The following is a 16,421-nucleotide window of genomic DNA, read 5'->3' on the forward strand; positions in this document are numbered from 1 at the left end:
CTCATCTTGGTCTGCCTTGGCCCATCCTAAAATAAGTTAGAAAGTTAATACTTAGCTTAGTCTGTGTTCCACTGACCTGAACAGCAACTGTAATTGTATATTACACCAAAAGGACTTACTCACCTAGTACAACGTATCCTGAATGTGGTTATAGGTTTCCATTGTTCTGCTATTCAGAAAAGTGGACTTTGGTACACCATAGGTTGGTTTACTAAGTGATTGCTTAACTGGGTGTCAATACACAACTACTAGAGTCCACTACCCTTGTATAACTGAAAGTAATCAGTGGTTTGACTGCATGAATAGTTGCGTCCTATACCAAGTGTTTGATATGGTCTTACTTGAGAAGAATAAATTACCTGTTAACGTTCCTTCGATGGGATGGTCCGACAATGTATTCCATATCTAGGACAGTAATCACCACAGCTGTGCTGCTTCGGAAAATCTTTCGGCGTCTGCGTCCATGACATCGATATGCTCTCTTCAAGGGCCTCCGTCGAGCCGAAGTCACCGGATGTTTAAGTAGGACGCACGTAGCCTCAGTTGTAGTTTTTTCCCCCAGAACGTGTGGCACCAATCTTCTGCCAGTGCGACCACAGAAAGCCTTGCGGAAACGTAAGCTGCAATCGCATAAGATTCTGTAGCGGGGCAGGCAGGCAACGATATGGAATAAGTCGTCAGACCATCCCATCGAAAGAAAGTTACTCTTACCTGGTAACTTCTTCGAGGGAATTGGGACCTCCAACACTCCATATCTATGACAGACTCCCAAAGCAGTACCAACGTATGGAGGGAAAGAATTTAGAATATAAAAATTTAGAATGCCCAATCAAATTGCAGAGTAAAGGACTGCCTTGCCAAAGGCCAGATCCTGCCTACAAAAGTATGGACTGAAGCCCAAGTGGCTGCTTCATAGATGTTAGCAAGGCCCCTCTGCAGGGCAGTAGAGTCGGCCATACCCCTAGTAGAATGGGCCCGTAAGCCTACCGGAGGGTCCTTTCCCACCAAGCGATAATATTCAGAAATTTCCAAGATAATCCATCTAGACAAAGTCTGCTTAGTAACAGCTTGTCCCAAACGGCTTCCAGTGTAACCTATAAAGAGCTGATCGTCCACTCTGTCCCGGGACATGCGTGAAATTTAGAAACTTAAAGCCCTCCTAGGATCCAACATATGGAGCCGCTCTTCTTCCTTACCAGGATGCGGAGGAGGATAAAATGCCGGAAGAATGAGCTGTCTTAAATGAAATTCCGACACCACTTTCGAAAGGAAGGACGAACCCCAAGGACAACCCTGTCCTTATGAAACACAGTGAAGGGTTGCTTAACTGAAAGTGCCTGTAACTCACTCGGCAAGCGGAAGTGACCGCAAAAGAGTTAAGTCTCAAAGGACAATGTAAAGGCTCAAATGGAGCACCCATTAGTAATTTAAGAGCAAGGTTCAAATCCCAACCGGGCACCTGGAAAGGTGACAGCGGGAACACATTAGTGAGCCCTTTCAGAAACTGAGAAATTTAAGGAATTTTAAAATGGGAACTTCAGACAAGCGCTTAAATATTGAAAGCGCCACCAGGTAACCTTTAATGGTACCCACTTGTAGGCGCTTGTGGGCTGACAAAAGCAAAACGGACAGAACCACAGGAATGTCACATGAAAAAGGATCCACATTCTTAACCCTGGACCAGTCGCAGAACTTCCTCCAACAGCAACGCTACAGGGACTTTGTTGCCGGCCGTCTGGCCGAAAGCAACACCTCCATCACGTCTTCAGGGATGTCCCAATCCTTATAGCTCAACCTTTCAGAAGCCAAGCATGAAGGTTGAGGGATCGGACCTCTGGATGGAGAACCAGATTCCCCACCCCCCCTCCCATGAGAGCAGATCGTCTTGGTAGGGAAGACACCGTGGAGGGCAGATAGACGAGTTGAGACGGTCCGGGTACCACGTCCTCCGGGCCCATGCCGGAGCAATGAGGATCATCCGGGAACCAAACCTCTGTAGTACTTGCGGGATAACGGGGACTGGAAACGGTTACAGCAGTGGGCAGGACCACGAACGTGTCCCCTTAGGCTCCTCTTGGAGGAAATTACCGACGAGCAGAACTTTTCGCACTTTGGGTTGACCCTGGAGGCGAAGAGATCCACTTGTGGGGTCCCCCAAAGGGCAAAGATCTCCAGGAGAATTTCCTGAGCCAGCTCCCACGTGAGCTTTTGTGCTCTGCCTGCTCAGAGCGTCTGCTGTCCCATTTTCATCTCTGGCCAGATTAACTGCCGAGATCGAAATTTCAAGGCCCAGAACCAGAGCTGCATCGCCTCCCTGCACAGAGGAAGTGACCCTGCCCCCCCACCCTTTTTCTTGAGGTAGTGCAGGGCCACTGTGTTGTCCGTCAGAATCAGGACATTCTTTCCTCGCAGTCGGTAGAAAAGTCTTCAGGGCTAGCCTGATGGCCCTCAGCTTGAACAGATTGATATGAGTCAGGACTCTGGAGACCAACGACCGCTGATAATCAACTTGTTGGCATGAGCTCCCCATCCTGTGAGGGATGCGTCCGTCACGATCACCACCTCCGGCCAGGGTAGCCAAAATGGAGCCCCCATCAGATTGCCTTAGACGGCCCACTACAGAAGGTCCTGGGCGACCGAGGGCAGCACCTGACCGAGGTCAGTCATCCTGCCAGAGGACTGGGACCACTGCATTTTGAGAGCCCATTGCAGAGATCTCATCTGCAACCTGGCCTCTGGCACCAAACAAATGCAGGATGCCATGAGGCTGAGCAACCTCAAGAACTCCAATGCCGGGAGACTCTGGGCATGTTGAACCTTGTGCACCATCTGCTGAATGTGATGAGCCCTCACCTGGGGAGGAAAACACTGCCTCAGGGACGTGTCGAGCACTGCTCCGATGTACTGGAGCCGCTAAGTTGGCGTCAAGTGGGACTTCAAGTTGAGGGATAAGCCCAGCTTGTGAAGGGAGTGGCAGCTGATAGACAGATGATCCAGGACTTGCTCGGGAGAGCGCGCCCTGATCAACCAATCGTCCAGGTAGGGGTAAACGTGAATCCCTTTCCTGAGATATGCTGCCACCACCATGAGCTTGGTGAAGACCCTCGGGGTGGAGGTGAATCTGAACGGCAGGACCCGAAACTGAAAGTGCGAGTCGCCAACCACGAACCACGGGTGCTTGGTGCTTGGGATGGATCGGCACATGAAAGTAAGAGTCCTTGAGGTCAAGAGACACCAAGCAGTCCTGAAGTTGAAGGGCCTGGAGGACTTTGGAAAGAGTAACCATCTTGAACTTGTCCTGGGGAGCTTGTTCAAACCGTGCAAGTCCATGATGGGTCTCAATCCCCAGTGTTTCTTCGAAATAAAAAAAATAAGGGGAATACCATCCCTTGTTCCTCTCCGCTACAGGCACCAGTTATATGGCACCTTTCTCCAGCAGGGAGTGTATTTCCTGCGCAAGGAGCGGATCCGGACTGTTCAGAGATTCCCTGGTGGATTGTCGTGAGGCCTATACCGGAAAGTAAGACAGTAGCCATGGGCTATGATCTCCAGAGCCCACACATCTGAAGTAATGGCACACCACTCTACAACATGCTGTGCCAGCCTTCCCCCAACCAGCGAACCATGGGACATGGCCTCATGACTGAGCTGAAGCGACTGCAGCAGTGCCCGAGGATAAAGAGGCAACTGCCCAAGCGGCCTTGGCACCTAGAGTACCCCGTTTTCCACCTCTGGCACTCCTATGGTGGCCCCTTTGACTTGCAGCTCCTCCCGATTTAACAAAGGATGAGTAATATCAAAAGGAACCTCCCCTCCATTGCTGTCCCCAAGGACGAAAAGGCGGAGGTTGGCGAACTGCAGCGCTCAACTACTACGCTGCAGCTTTAGAGGTCTACAACCTCAAGGCTCTCGTCAGCATTGCTGCCAAAAAGGTGTTCACCATCAAAGGGCATGCACATCAGGAGCAAAGCCCGACTTCTGCAACCAGGCAAACCTGCGTATTATGATGCTCGCTGCCATGGACCAGCCGACACAATCTGCCATGTCCAGATCCGACTAAATGGACTCACATGGCATCCTTGCCATCCTGCACAATAGCAAGAAAACTATCCCATTCCTCCCCTTCAGGAATATGATCAGCCGCCAACAAAACAGTTCCACAGAGTGGTGTGCGTGGTCAAGTAGCAGGGGGTCGCTACTGGCTGGGTGGTATTTTCACAGCAGACCTGCTCACTGCTGGGAGACTCTCCAGAGCAGTCCAAGCCGCTGCCACCCTTCTTTGCAAGGCCATATGGAATGTCAGTTGGAGGACCTTGGTGGAGGATATCAGTCGGGTCATCCTGCAGAAAATCCACTGGTGGCGCAGACCACCAAGTATTCCATTACCAGCATAAGGCACCGTATGAGGACTCGGCATGGGTGCCAGGCTAAGGCCTACAGAACTCCACCTCCAGAGAGGTGTCCAGACCACTGGTGTCGTGCAACCACTGACGCAGGTCTTCAATCTGGCTCTAACTAGACAAAATCTCGACAGGTACCTCCTCAGGAACCATACCTTCCTCAGACCCTCCATCCACCTCCGAAATATAATCCAGAGGCTGGAATGAGGGCACAGAAAAAGGGACAAAGACATTCTTAGCCTTGGCCAGAGCCTTTCTAGGGGGTTCCACCGTGCCACTGGGTACCTCCGACAAAGCAGCCTCAAAAGGCATCGATGGAATCGGCGTCGAGCGCGGCGCCGACAGCTTTGACAGTCCTCGAGGGCAGAGCCCCGAGCAAGTCCATCGATAGCCTGAGTGCCGATGGCATAGACTGCTTCCTCGGAGGCGGAGCCTCGAGAGAGTCGCTCAATGACAAAGGCATCGATGTCTTCTTCGAAGACCTCACAGGCTCCAACGGTCTCGAGGGCCGGGACCTGGAACGAGCAGGTCTAGAGCGACAATCCTTGTCCGACCGGGACCTCCAAGGTGCCCGGAGATCACGATGACCGCTCGAGCCCAAAGGCATGCGAGTGGAGTCTCTAGCACGGTCACGACCTGCGTCTTTCGACTGCGCGGACGGACTGGAGCCCTGCAACTGAAAAAGCGCAAACCTCTGCCGAAATGAATCCCATTCTGCAGGAGTGGAATGCTTGTTGGGACAAGCTACACGCCTACAGGCGGAGTCCTCGGATGAGGAAGACGACCGATGCCAGCGCTCCCGTGAGTGCTTCAAAGAGGCAGAGGAATGGCGGGACCTACTCCTGGACCGAGATTCCCCCCCCAGACTTAAGCCGACGATGCGGAGAGTCACCCCTCGAATTGTCAGTCGAAAGCCCAGTCGAGCTCGACTTTCCAGGGCTTGACCACCTTACCCACAGAAAGCTTCCAACGCTCCCGCAAGGCATTCGATGTAAGCAACTGGCAGTCTACACAGACATCCGTGTCGTGGTCCTCCGAGGCACCAGAGACAGGTGTCATGTGAATCAGTCAACGACATCTTGGACCCGCAGTCCCGACACTTAAAAACTAGTCTGCGAGGTGGAAGAAGATGAAGACATCATTGGAAATATGCACAACAAACCGGTTCAAAGAGCCGAAAGAACAGAACTCAGAAGAACCGAGGCACGCTGAGATCTCCGAAGCGAACACGTTTGCGGAAAAAACTGAACTGAGGCTACGGGTGTTGTGCGTCCTACTTATAACATCCGGTGACGTCAGCTCGACGGAGGCCCTCGAGGACAGCGTATCGACGCCGAAAGATTTTCCAAAGCAGCACAATTGTGGTGATTACTGTCATAGATATGGAATACGTCGGAGGACCCAATCCCCTCAAAAGACTGTTTTGTGAACATGGTTTATGCTTTGGCCTGGGTACTTTAAAGCACTGTTGCATTTACGTACACCTAGTTAGCCTTCTCACCTTCTTTCAAAGATATGGTGCGCCTGCGAGTTCTCTTCCGTCCTTTTGGGTCCTCTTCTAGGATCTTGTCATCAAAGCCAATCAGCTCAATAGTTTCAGATTGGCTTGTTGGGCCAGCAGAATACCACTCGGGCTCCTCTTCTGTATAGGAATCATTTCGCCTGCGTTCACCAAAGACCCGTTTGCTATCGCCATAGTCACGCTGGAATGAAGAGTCAGAGAAAGGAGAAAATTAGGGCTGGGATAAAGTACTACCCTTTGAAAATAACAGAATCCTAGCAGTCCAATTATTCATGTTGCCCAGAGTGTCTACACACATTGTGGAACTATTAGTTTAAAGAAAAACAGTTGTGTACCTTTTGAAGCATTACAGGATTACCAAAATCTAGATGACTGCCTAATACCACCAGCTACACTGGCAAGTGCACCAAAACAAGAATTTCAATTATAAGAAAGCCAATATAAGATATGTGAATTACTGTTTAAAGAATGATCGGTGGCCTTCGGTTAATAAAAGTGTAAATTGTAACCATGGCCATATCTGAAATTGCAATGGTGCAGTCAATATACATGGTATGAATGACTTCTAAATTGTGTAGACAATAGTCTAAACAGTCTGGGAGGGAGCACAACCAATTACTAAAAAAATATTTTAGGAAAGGTAATATGGTAAACCCGTATGAATGGGGAGAGGAGTTAAATGGGAAATCTTCCCCTCACCTTCTATTTGAAGAATAGAGTACCAGAGATTGTGAAGGTTGCATGTCCATTTTGGAGAAGGTGGATATTGCTCATTAGCTTGCTGTCTTAATGGGAGGAGATTTAGCCCAAGTGGAAATATGCGTATGATATGCAAATGTACATTGCAGTGTGTGGAAGACTAGAGTTTTGTTGATATGTTCACAATTTGTAGAAGTGCGAAGATGAGCTCTGTGTAAAGCCAATGGAATAAGGGGACATGCAAAGCTGCAGCAAGTTATATCATGAATTGTGACAAATTCTTCATCTTGATGAACTGGTCGTATTAATGACAATTTTAATACCGTTTCTGGTTAGAAACTGAAAGTGTATTGTTTTGGAGAGTTTAAGTAACACATTTATTGTTAGATTGGTTTGCAATGTTTTTATTTTGGATTTCTCCATTTTAAAACCAACATTAGATTGATGCCCAATACATTTAGGCCTACGAAGAAAGTCTTCTGAGATGGGTACAGACACCCTGTCACGAGACAGCACATCAGGCTCTCCTGTCAGGGCATTGCAACTCACTTGCACCCAACACCATGCATTTTACAATAGTGGGTGAATCTAGTCTCCCTGCACCCCACTCTAAAAAGGCGGATTTTTGCTGATGCCACCAAAAGCCCCATTTTACAGGCCCTTTGTTGTTCATTACAAGTTCATGTGATCATGCCATTTCATACTGGCCACCATATTTACATGCAAGAGCAGGGTTGTAAACATTTAAAACATCTTTGCCCAATTGTGGGTCCACTAAAGCTTTTACTGGTGTACAATTTGTTTACTTTGTAGGCAACAGTAACATCGAATGAACACTGCCATCTCCATCATTGCAACAGGTTTGTACCCTTTGACAGCCCATATAAAGCACACATGCCCTGGTACCAGTAAGAACTCAATTTTAGCCTCATGGCGGGTACTAAGTTCTGGTTGGTGGCAGCTCAACCTTGCATTGGCCACGCCAGGGGAATGCTTTTTAAGCACATTAGTAGCCTAATGCCCTTTGAGTGGTGGCCATTGTGCTACTACAGACCTACCCCAGACACTTTCTTCTGCAGTCTGTGTGGATCCTGAATCAAACATGGTAGTTTTGCTGATGGGCACATCAGGTTTGGTTTAGGACAGTCTAAACTGGTACAAGGTCCTTCAAACATCCCAATGTACTCATGTGTAGTTGTGTTTTAAGGAGAATTCATAAATGTGCTAATTCCCTCTACCTTAGAGACCCCCAGCATCTTTGCTGGATTGAGGATTTTTTTTTTTAACCTGGAGAGAGGCCTTTTCCCCCCAAACATGTATTTTAATGTACATTTGTACACTTTATTTTGGTTGTGGAGTCTGACAAACTCCATAGGCATCTCTTTTACATTGGGTCACCCAGCACCTTCAGTGTAGTGACACAGCGAACTCTTTCTCTGTGATAAACACCTCTTTTCCCAAAGTGAAATTGACTACTTTTTGTCACTTTCTAGACCCAACACACTAGGGTGCTGAGGGGTTACCTAGTATCCCCTTTGTCTAGCTTCTCATGTAACATTTTATGTTACCCTTTCCTCACTGATTGGCTGGTGGCAGTGGTTTAAACTACTGTGTCAAAATAGCCTAGTCTTTTCACCATTTCTTTGTGGAAAGGTCCTTCGAGATTTACTCTGCATGCCAAACCGGGTTTGGTCCCTTTGTTTGCTTTGCCTTTGGCGGGATTCACGAGTGAAGGCCGCTGCTGGCTCCAGGCTGTTTGGTGAGCAGTACGTGAAGGAGGTACCTGAAACTCTGTGCTTAGTCTCCTAGAAGACACAAACACTCTAGTGATTGGCCGGCTGACTGCAACAAAAACAGCCAACCTGCTGGGTGACTGACAGCTAAGCTGGAATGAATGGGAGATAACTGAATAAAAGGCAAGGCTTTTGGCTTGGAAGGCAGAGTCGACCACTGGACCAAGGAACCGAAGAACTGAAAAGGACGCCTGCTGCAACTCCTAGACTTGGTTTGCCCGGTGAAGCCCTGCTGCTCTGCTGAAACTCCAAATTTGTATCGCCAGAGAAGCCACTGCAAGGCAGACCTCTCCCCTTGAGTTGGTGGGACCAATCAACTCCAGAGTAAGCCACCTGGACATTCTCTGAGCTGGTTAACTTTCCACAGAGTTACTGCTGGAAACCGAAATGCCAGGGAGAGGAACACCAGATTGTGTGTTGTTCTTAAGCTGGCCAAGAGCTCCAAGAAGATCCTCTGGACTCCCAGGAAGCAGGACTGACCGGGCCTGAGCCCCAACAGAGTGCAGGACTCCAGAGGCAAGGAAAGCCCATATACAGCCAGGAACCGCAGTGCTGCTATTTGCAGTAGACACAAGAAGCTGAAACACCGAACAGCCACTTCTTTGCAGATAGTCCCCAGAAGTCATCCCTCTTGTCCCCACAACAGACTCAGGAACAGTGAGATATGCAGAGCTGCTCAGGAACAGAAGTCATCTGCTGCACTCTCTTCTATACAAAGGTACTTTAAAAGTCTGAGAGAACATCCCTCATGCTGTAGAGTTGCTTGCATCTTCGACTCAAACAGCTTGTGACCCTACATTGATTTTTACCTTTCTTCAAAGACATCTAAAAGTGTGCAGACTTTTCTTACCTGCAAAGTGCTTCAGCATGTAGACTTATGCCAATCGACTTTGGCTTAGTCTGCTCCACTGAATGACTTACTGGGAGGGGATCTGAAAGGATTTGCCTGACTGAGAATATTTGTGGTCTCTTATGTTCCAATAACCCTTTCCTTTAACTTACTCCTAAATAATTCTAAGTACAATGATATATGAATGTCCCCAGCACCCTAGCTATTGAAGTCACCCGGGGGTGTAGGTTATGTCTGTGGGTCATCCCAAAACGAAACTCATCGATTTAGAGATCAAGAGTGTCTTTTGTTAATTATATTTGTGGATTACTGTTATATTGCTCCCTTCTGAAGAATGCTTCCATTGAAATTAATAATTGTTTATTCAAGAAACAGTGTGTAAGAGTTTATTTGAATACTTGTCACTGAATCTGTGCAACTCCCCTACATCTCACACTGACCCCTCTTTAGATAAGCCTGGCTGCTCAATCACACTACCAACCTGTGTAGTACAGACTACTACCAAAGGTTGAGTTCCTGTTGCCAGGAGGTCAGGCTTGTTGTAGTGCACCCAAGGGGTACTGCATACAATCTTGCTTAACATTGTGCCCAAGTGCTCAGAGTTTTATATTCATTCTGTCATTTGTATAGTGCTTTTCACCATAATAATGGTCCCAACTGGAGACTGATTTTTCTATACTCTAGCCTGGTGAACAGATGTATAGAAGGCCAATCTATATTGTGATGTGGACAACTCTGGGGAGCTGTAGTCAAGTTCAGGGCAGCAGGGAGAGAGGTCTAGGCTAAGTCTCACAAGGCGGTGAGCTTGGAAATGGTCCACAGCGAGTATACAATGAAATAGTCAAGGTACACACTTACGAACCGGTATAAAATAGCGTTTTACTTATGGCCAAATAGTGAAAAATGACTAACGGTAATAATCACACACTTAAATTACATGGGATACATAACTCACTAATTGTAGCTGATGCTTGCATCTGCTTAGATTCACATGCTATGCATAGGCCTATATACAGTGGTAGCTGCAGAGTATTTGTTTTCAAAACTCGAACAGAGACAGACAGGGTGAGCCAGTGATACTACCCTAGTGGCAAGACTCCTGTACCCATGGTCCACTGCGCAGCAAGGTCCCTCATATTGTTTGACATGCGCTACACTTCATGCTACCTCAAGTACAGATATAATAAAGCAGCCAAGCGTAGATAAAGCCAGAAAACATCCATCTTGTACTATACAGGGAGGAAAGCTGGGTGCATGTCAATCTAAATTACAAGCATCAGAAATATCACGGCGAGTAATGTCTCCCTTCTGAGGCTTGTGGATCTGCTTAGACCACATGCTATGCATAGACTAGCGAGCAGTGTCTGGAGAAGGTGGGTTGTGAGAAGGTACAGCAGCAAATCTAGGTTTAGCACCACTTGTCCCACCTGCGAATCTGCTTTACATTCTGTGTCAATGCAGTAATGGCGAGAAAAAGTATGCATGGGACGTCATTTAGCTGCTTTGCAAATGGCTTATAGAGGGACGTTTGCAGAAAAGGCCAAAGTAGCTCCTGTGCGAGTGAGCTCTTGGTGTGAAAGACAATCTTGTTTGTAGGTAGTAGCAGAGCTGTATGCATTTCACCATCCATCTGGAGATGGTGTTTTTAGAAACATGATCGCCTTCTCCGCCATGTGCTATGGAGGCAAACAATCTGTTTTTCTTAGCAGTTTGGTCTTGTTTACATAGTAGACGACTGCTCTCCTTACATCAGTGTATGGAGGTTATTCTCAGCAGAGGTGTGAACAATTTTTAAAGAAACAGGTAGTTTAATGGATTGGTTAACATAGAACTTGGATATGAACTTAAGTGAAAACCTTGGGTGTGGTCCTAGTACCAACATGTCTTTGTGAACAAAGAAAGGGCCTTGCACTGACAAAGCTTGTAGTTCACAACCCTTCTTATGAGGGGATAGCTACCAGAAAAGCAGTCTTGCAAGTAAGGTGTTTAAGGCTGGATTGTGTATAGGCTCGAAGGGAGGACCCATGCGCTTATAGTTCCACATCGACATCCCACCCTGGAGGTGGGTTGGAAATGGGGGTAAAGTCCCTCCATGGAAGCCTTAACAGGGACCTTTCACTAGGACAGATTTTGTTAAGTGTTGTACGCTGCCAGAGCTGCTAGGTGAACGATGGTGTTGAATACTTAGGCCAGAGACTAGTAAGTGGAGCATGTAGTGAAGATGGTGTAAATTCAATATTAAATGTTTTGACTAGCACCATATTACACCTCTTTTCCATTTGTTAAATAAACAGTGTCTGGTGTTAGGGTTTATGAAGATTTCAATACACCTTTGAGGTAGTTTAAGCAACTCAACTATGACTTCAGGAGCCAAGCTGCCAAGTTTATACATGGAGGCTGTGGGTGTAACGTTTTGTCTCCCCCCTCCGCTGCCTCATGTTGGGCGAGCATGTTGAAGGAGATTGATTGTGTCACACATTGCCAGTTTGAGCAGATACGGAAACCAAGGTGATAGCCAACATTGGAGCAACCTGGATTAGAATTACTTGTTCATGGTGCATTTTGTGCACCATCTTGCTCAGGCGTAGTGTCAGTGGAAAAACCATAAACAAATTTCCCTGACCAGCTCATACATAGGGCGTTCCCCTTGGATTTGAGTTGGGGGATGTTAGGACAGTTTTTCTGAAGTGCTACCAACTTTGTCAAAACCATTCAACTGAGGTAGTACAAGACTCCACTCGGAGTACATGGTAGCGTAGACAGAGCAGCCAGGCTTCATCTTAGGAGGGAGAGAGGGCTGTAGAATCAGTACACATGAAATTGTAATACAAATAGTCCAAAGAAGCGCTGAAACTCTCTGCATGTGAAAATAAAGGATTTATTTAAACACAAGTAGGCCCAGATAAATCTAGGGGTAAATAAGCACCAACACATGAAATCACAATTATAAAAAAAACACTACACTTTAAGGTACACAGACCCAAGTATAAACCTTTTTTGAAATACTCAACAGTAGTTCTAGGGAGGTCAAAACCTTTTCATACACATTCCGCATAGGTCACAACTATTCTTGGGGCATAAAAACCAATGGTTACTTTCACAATTACATTCAGTAATGCAAGGGCAGTAGACCCTACCAGTTGTACAGTGACTCAGTACAAATCAAGTCAACTGGACAATATACTTTGTGAATAGTGAAACACTTATCACGAATGTTATGTTTTTACTGTACTTGGAATCAGTTATACTACGCGAGTAAACCCTAAGGAGGGAATATACAATCAGAGGTTCTTTTGTTATCAGTGAACCACAGATGGAGAAAAGCAGTAACTCTTGTAACTTATTTTTGGGAAGGCACATAAATAACTCAAGGTAAGTAAAACCCATATAATCTCACAAGGAGTCCAGGTTAGATCTTTCTCAGCTATTAGGATAACTGAAGTATGACTTATCAGGGACAGATAGAACCACAGACTCTAGGTTAGCTAGCACATGGAAAGTAAACCCTAGTGTTACACTTTACACTGAATGACAGGCTAACAGCAAGTCAGTGGAAGCAAGACCCAGTTGGATTACCCTGCAGGAATAATCTGGTGAAGACACTTTACTTTTGGGAAGAGGCAATACCTAATCACAGGAGAGTAATATACCTTCACATCTACTTTCTATTAAGACTGTCAAAACAGTTGCTAAGGAAGAAAAATGATGTTAACCATACTTAAGAATATTGCATTACACATCCAGGGCAAGTAACTTTTCTATCTACACTCTGAGTTAGTTACCATCCAACTCTTTACAAGTAGCTAACTTTCAAACACTTATTGTTCAAACACATTGTCTTTTTTATAAAGGTAAAAGTCACAATCCCTTAAAAGCCTTTCCCTTATTCTTGGAGCCTGAGTGTTCTACTAGGACTAGTGATCAACAGGCAGTGCCAGGATAGGTTTTTAAGTAGAAAAAGGCAGAGTTCCTTAGGAACACTGGGCAAACCGGTGAGTACTTTAGAGTAAGAAGAGGGTCCAGGGGCTTCGCAGAAGACCCCCTAGCAGGATTCTAGCAGTGGGACTAGGTGCCCTGGAAGAGTCCTCCCCATCACAGAAAACACCCCACAGCTACACAGAAATCTTAATAGACTTAAGGTACGTACATACCCAAGCCAACACAGTACCTCAGCATTGAAGACTTTGCAGCAGGACTACTTCAGGATCTGCAGCCAAAAACCGATCAGTGGATTCCTGGTTGTGGTGACTGAAAACCTCAGAAGGAACTTTGCAGCAGGGATCGATGAACTCTAGGTAATGTCTCCCTTCATGGCCGAATGCGGTTCTGTGGATTTGGTACCTTCAAGGAGCACAGAAGACAGAAAATCGTGGTTGAATTCTCTGTTACAAACTTCCAGCACTGTTGAGGGGACTTTTCAGCCTCTATTAATTTCTCTGGAGATTCACCAGTATGCCCACAAAGTTTTAGCGAGATTCAGAACACTGCACAGTGGCTCGAGGTCCCAGGGTATAGCAGCAACGCAAGTTCACGTGGAATGGCTCAAAATGCAGGTCTTCGGTTGCGTGGGTCTCACCAGGCTCTGGGTAGTCGTTTTTGGAGTCCCAGGTTGCATGAAAGGAAGGGCTACAGCAGGCTCTGTTACACAGCAGGCTCTCTGGTCGCTGGAAATAGTTTGTCGCTTTTCCTTCATCATCCTGTAGTTTCCGTTCCAGTGGTACTCTTCAGCTTCCAGGTTGCCAGTATTTAACCGGAACTAAAACACAACCTCTGCATTCTCTCCCTGCCTTTTACAAGGGGTGGTCTGGTTGTCCAATCCAGACAGCCAGCCCCCCACTGGGTTTGGTCCCCATTAAGGCAAGGAGAAAGACGAAGGGTTGTAGAGTTTGACTCCTCCCTCACTTCCTGCCCACAGACTGGAGCCTGGGCGGGAGTCCAGGGGACTCCGGCCGAAGATAAACAAAAAATGAATAAATATCACACAAAATGTTCCTGCCCTGGATATGTCAGGGGAACAAACAAGATAGGACACGAAACACTAAAATGGTGAAAAAAGAAGACTGGGCCGTTTTGGTAAAAATGAGCACCTTTTACTGCAGCTGTGAACACATCCCGCGGTAAAGGTGCACTAAATTAATACAAGGTCTCACTGCCAAGCGCTTGTCCCTGTAACAGGATTGTTAGTTTTAATGTGAAAGGGGATACATTGCATCTCATCAGCACTCCAAAGGTGGGCTGGTTTCACAAAATAAAGTGTAAAAGGGATACAAAGATCCTTTCTACCCTTGGAAACTGTAGTTCTCTCAAGTTTGGCAAAAGAAAATTAAAGGGGGACCCTTAGGGCAACAGGCACATATTGCCAATAACAAAACACTATGGAGTAAAAAAAAAAAAATGACACCCATAAAAAGAGCAAGATTCTGTGAGAGTGGAAAAAGGATCCCACTCGGAGGTATCAAGGAAAAATATCCCACTAGTAAAGCAAAAAGTTCTGGGGTTAACCCAGGTCAGGAAGATTTACCATTTCTATGAACATCTTACCCAACAGGGTAACATGGATGCAAAGTTTTGGCATTCTTCATTTAAGCATGTGGCGAAAAAAGTCTAAAGTTGGACATCCCCAGAGGGAAAAGATATGGTCTAAAATGTCTGTTGAATTCAAACTCATGTTCTTCGGTTAGGGGATCTCCGCTTAGAGAGTCAGAACAGAGTTCCCCTGGAACATGTTGACACACTAGGGACATGTTCCACTTCAGTGCCCAATCCTAATTTTGGGGCTAGGCTGGACAGACCCAACAGTGTGCATCCTTGCTTCTTTACGTAAAACGTGGCAATGACGCTGTCTGAGGGGACTTGCACCTGAAAGGCATGTAGAGCCTGGAGTACAGCTAGTACTACACGCAAAAAGGTTGATGTGAATTTGGGCTGTGAACGGTGTCCACAGGCCATGCACTGTGTGGTGAATGTAATGGGCGCCCATCCAGAGTGAGTGTTGGTTGCATCCATTGCTTGCACTGAAGGATTGTGAAAGGGTTTTCCTTTTAACAGATTTTCCTTTGACCACCAGTGTAGCACTTGTACAAAAATCACATGATTTGTGAGTTGTCGGACAGGGTATCCACTGCAAAACAGCAACTCAAGGACACAACTTAGTTGTGCTCGTTAAGGAACTGAAGAGAAACAGGATGCTCGAACCGAAGCAGAGGGCACGGTACAATGAAATAACAGGCGCTGGGCGGAAGGGACAGAAGGAACAGACCAGACAACCTATGTGGAGAACTTGCGGTTACAAGAAAAATCAGACCCAGCAAACTGACTCAGGGTTTTGTGGTAGAGAGCCCACAGATCGCTTCAGAAAAACCACCCCTTGGATCACACCCAACAGCCTATGATTGCTAAGATGCTCGATTTTCGTGATAAGTAGGTAATTAGTACTCCAGCGAGTGGGGGAGCGAAATATCACAATGGCTCCAAAATAGCCATTTACACAGATTACACACGCAGTGCAGAGAGCTCGGAATACATTTGTAGCCATTTTTATCCATCAAAGCTGAAAATAATCCACAATGGCAGATCGCCGGAGCCTGCAAACATGTGGATAGACCGTAATCTGCCGATGGAAGGTACCTGGCCCCTGACTGGTCACTTTTGAGGAATATTTCTTCCCAACTACACTATGCCCACCACCACTGACTGCCAGCGGTGAATCTGTTCAAGCAATGAAGCGGACAAGGGACCTGCACTCCATTTGTAACTATTTGGACTTAATTAAGCCGAACCACAGGTGGGGCTATGGATTTACCCCTCCCCGCTACTACCACTGCTCCCTTTCAACCTCAGGCCTGCCACACAAGTCCTTGATGTTCAGTGGGAGGGAACCCGGTTACCCACTGCAGGTAACACAATTGACTGGCCCGTTGCTAGTCTTGCCACCCAGGGCACACGGCTGTTCAAGGTTTTGGTAGTACCGGGATGCATGAATGGTTTGTTGGACAATGTTTTAGGGTTTGTTATGCACTGGTACATTCCATACACCTCATGGGGAGGTGACTGGGATTGACCTGAGATTGTGGGATGATCTCAAAATTCACCATGACTACTATTAAAATAGTCTTGGAATGTGCAAGGTTTAAATTCCTATTTACGTACGAACCAAG

General features: G+C 46.6%; 1 protein-coding gene across 6 annotated transcripts in view; it reads right to left on the reverse strand.

Moving 5' to 3' along the window:
- Positions 1 to 16,421, reverse strand: part of EIF4ENIF1 (eukaryotic translation initiation factor 4E nuclear import factor 1) — a 386,373-nt gene that overhangs the window by 271,942 nt on the left and 98,010 nt on the right. For all 6 annotated transcript variants that reach the window (XM_069619809.1, XM_069619814.1, XM_069619813.1 and 3 more), the window contains exon 6: positions 5,902 to 6,103. In XM_069619809.1, the coding sequence (XP_069475910.1) occupies positions 5,902 to 6,103 (202 nt within the window). The remainder of the gene's footprint in view (positions 1 to 5,901; positions 6,104 to 16,421) is intronic.

Source organism: Ambystoma mexicanum, chromosome 10, assembly GCF_040938575.1.
Source record: "Ambystoma mexicanum isolate Mex_15411 chromosome 10, UKY_AmexF1_1, whole genome shotgun sequence".
NCBI classification, from domain to species: domain Eukaryota; kingdom Metazoa; phylum Chordata; class Amphibia; order Caudata; family Ambystomatidae; genus Ambystoma; species Ambystoma mexicanum.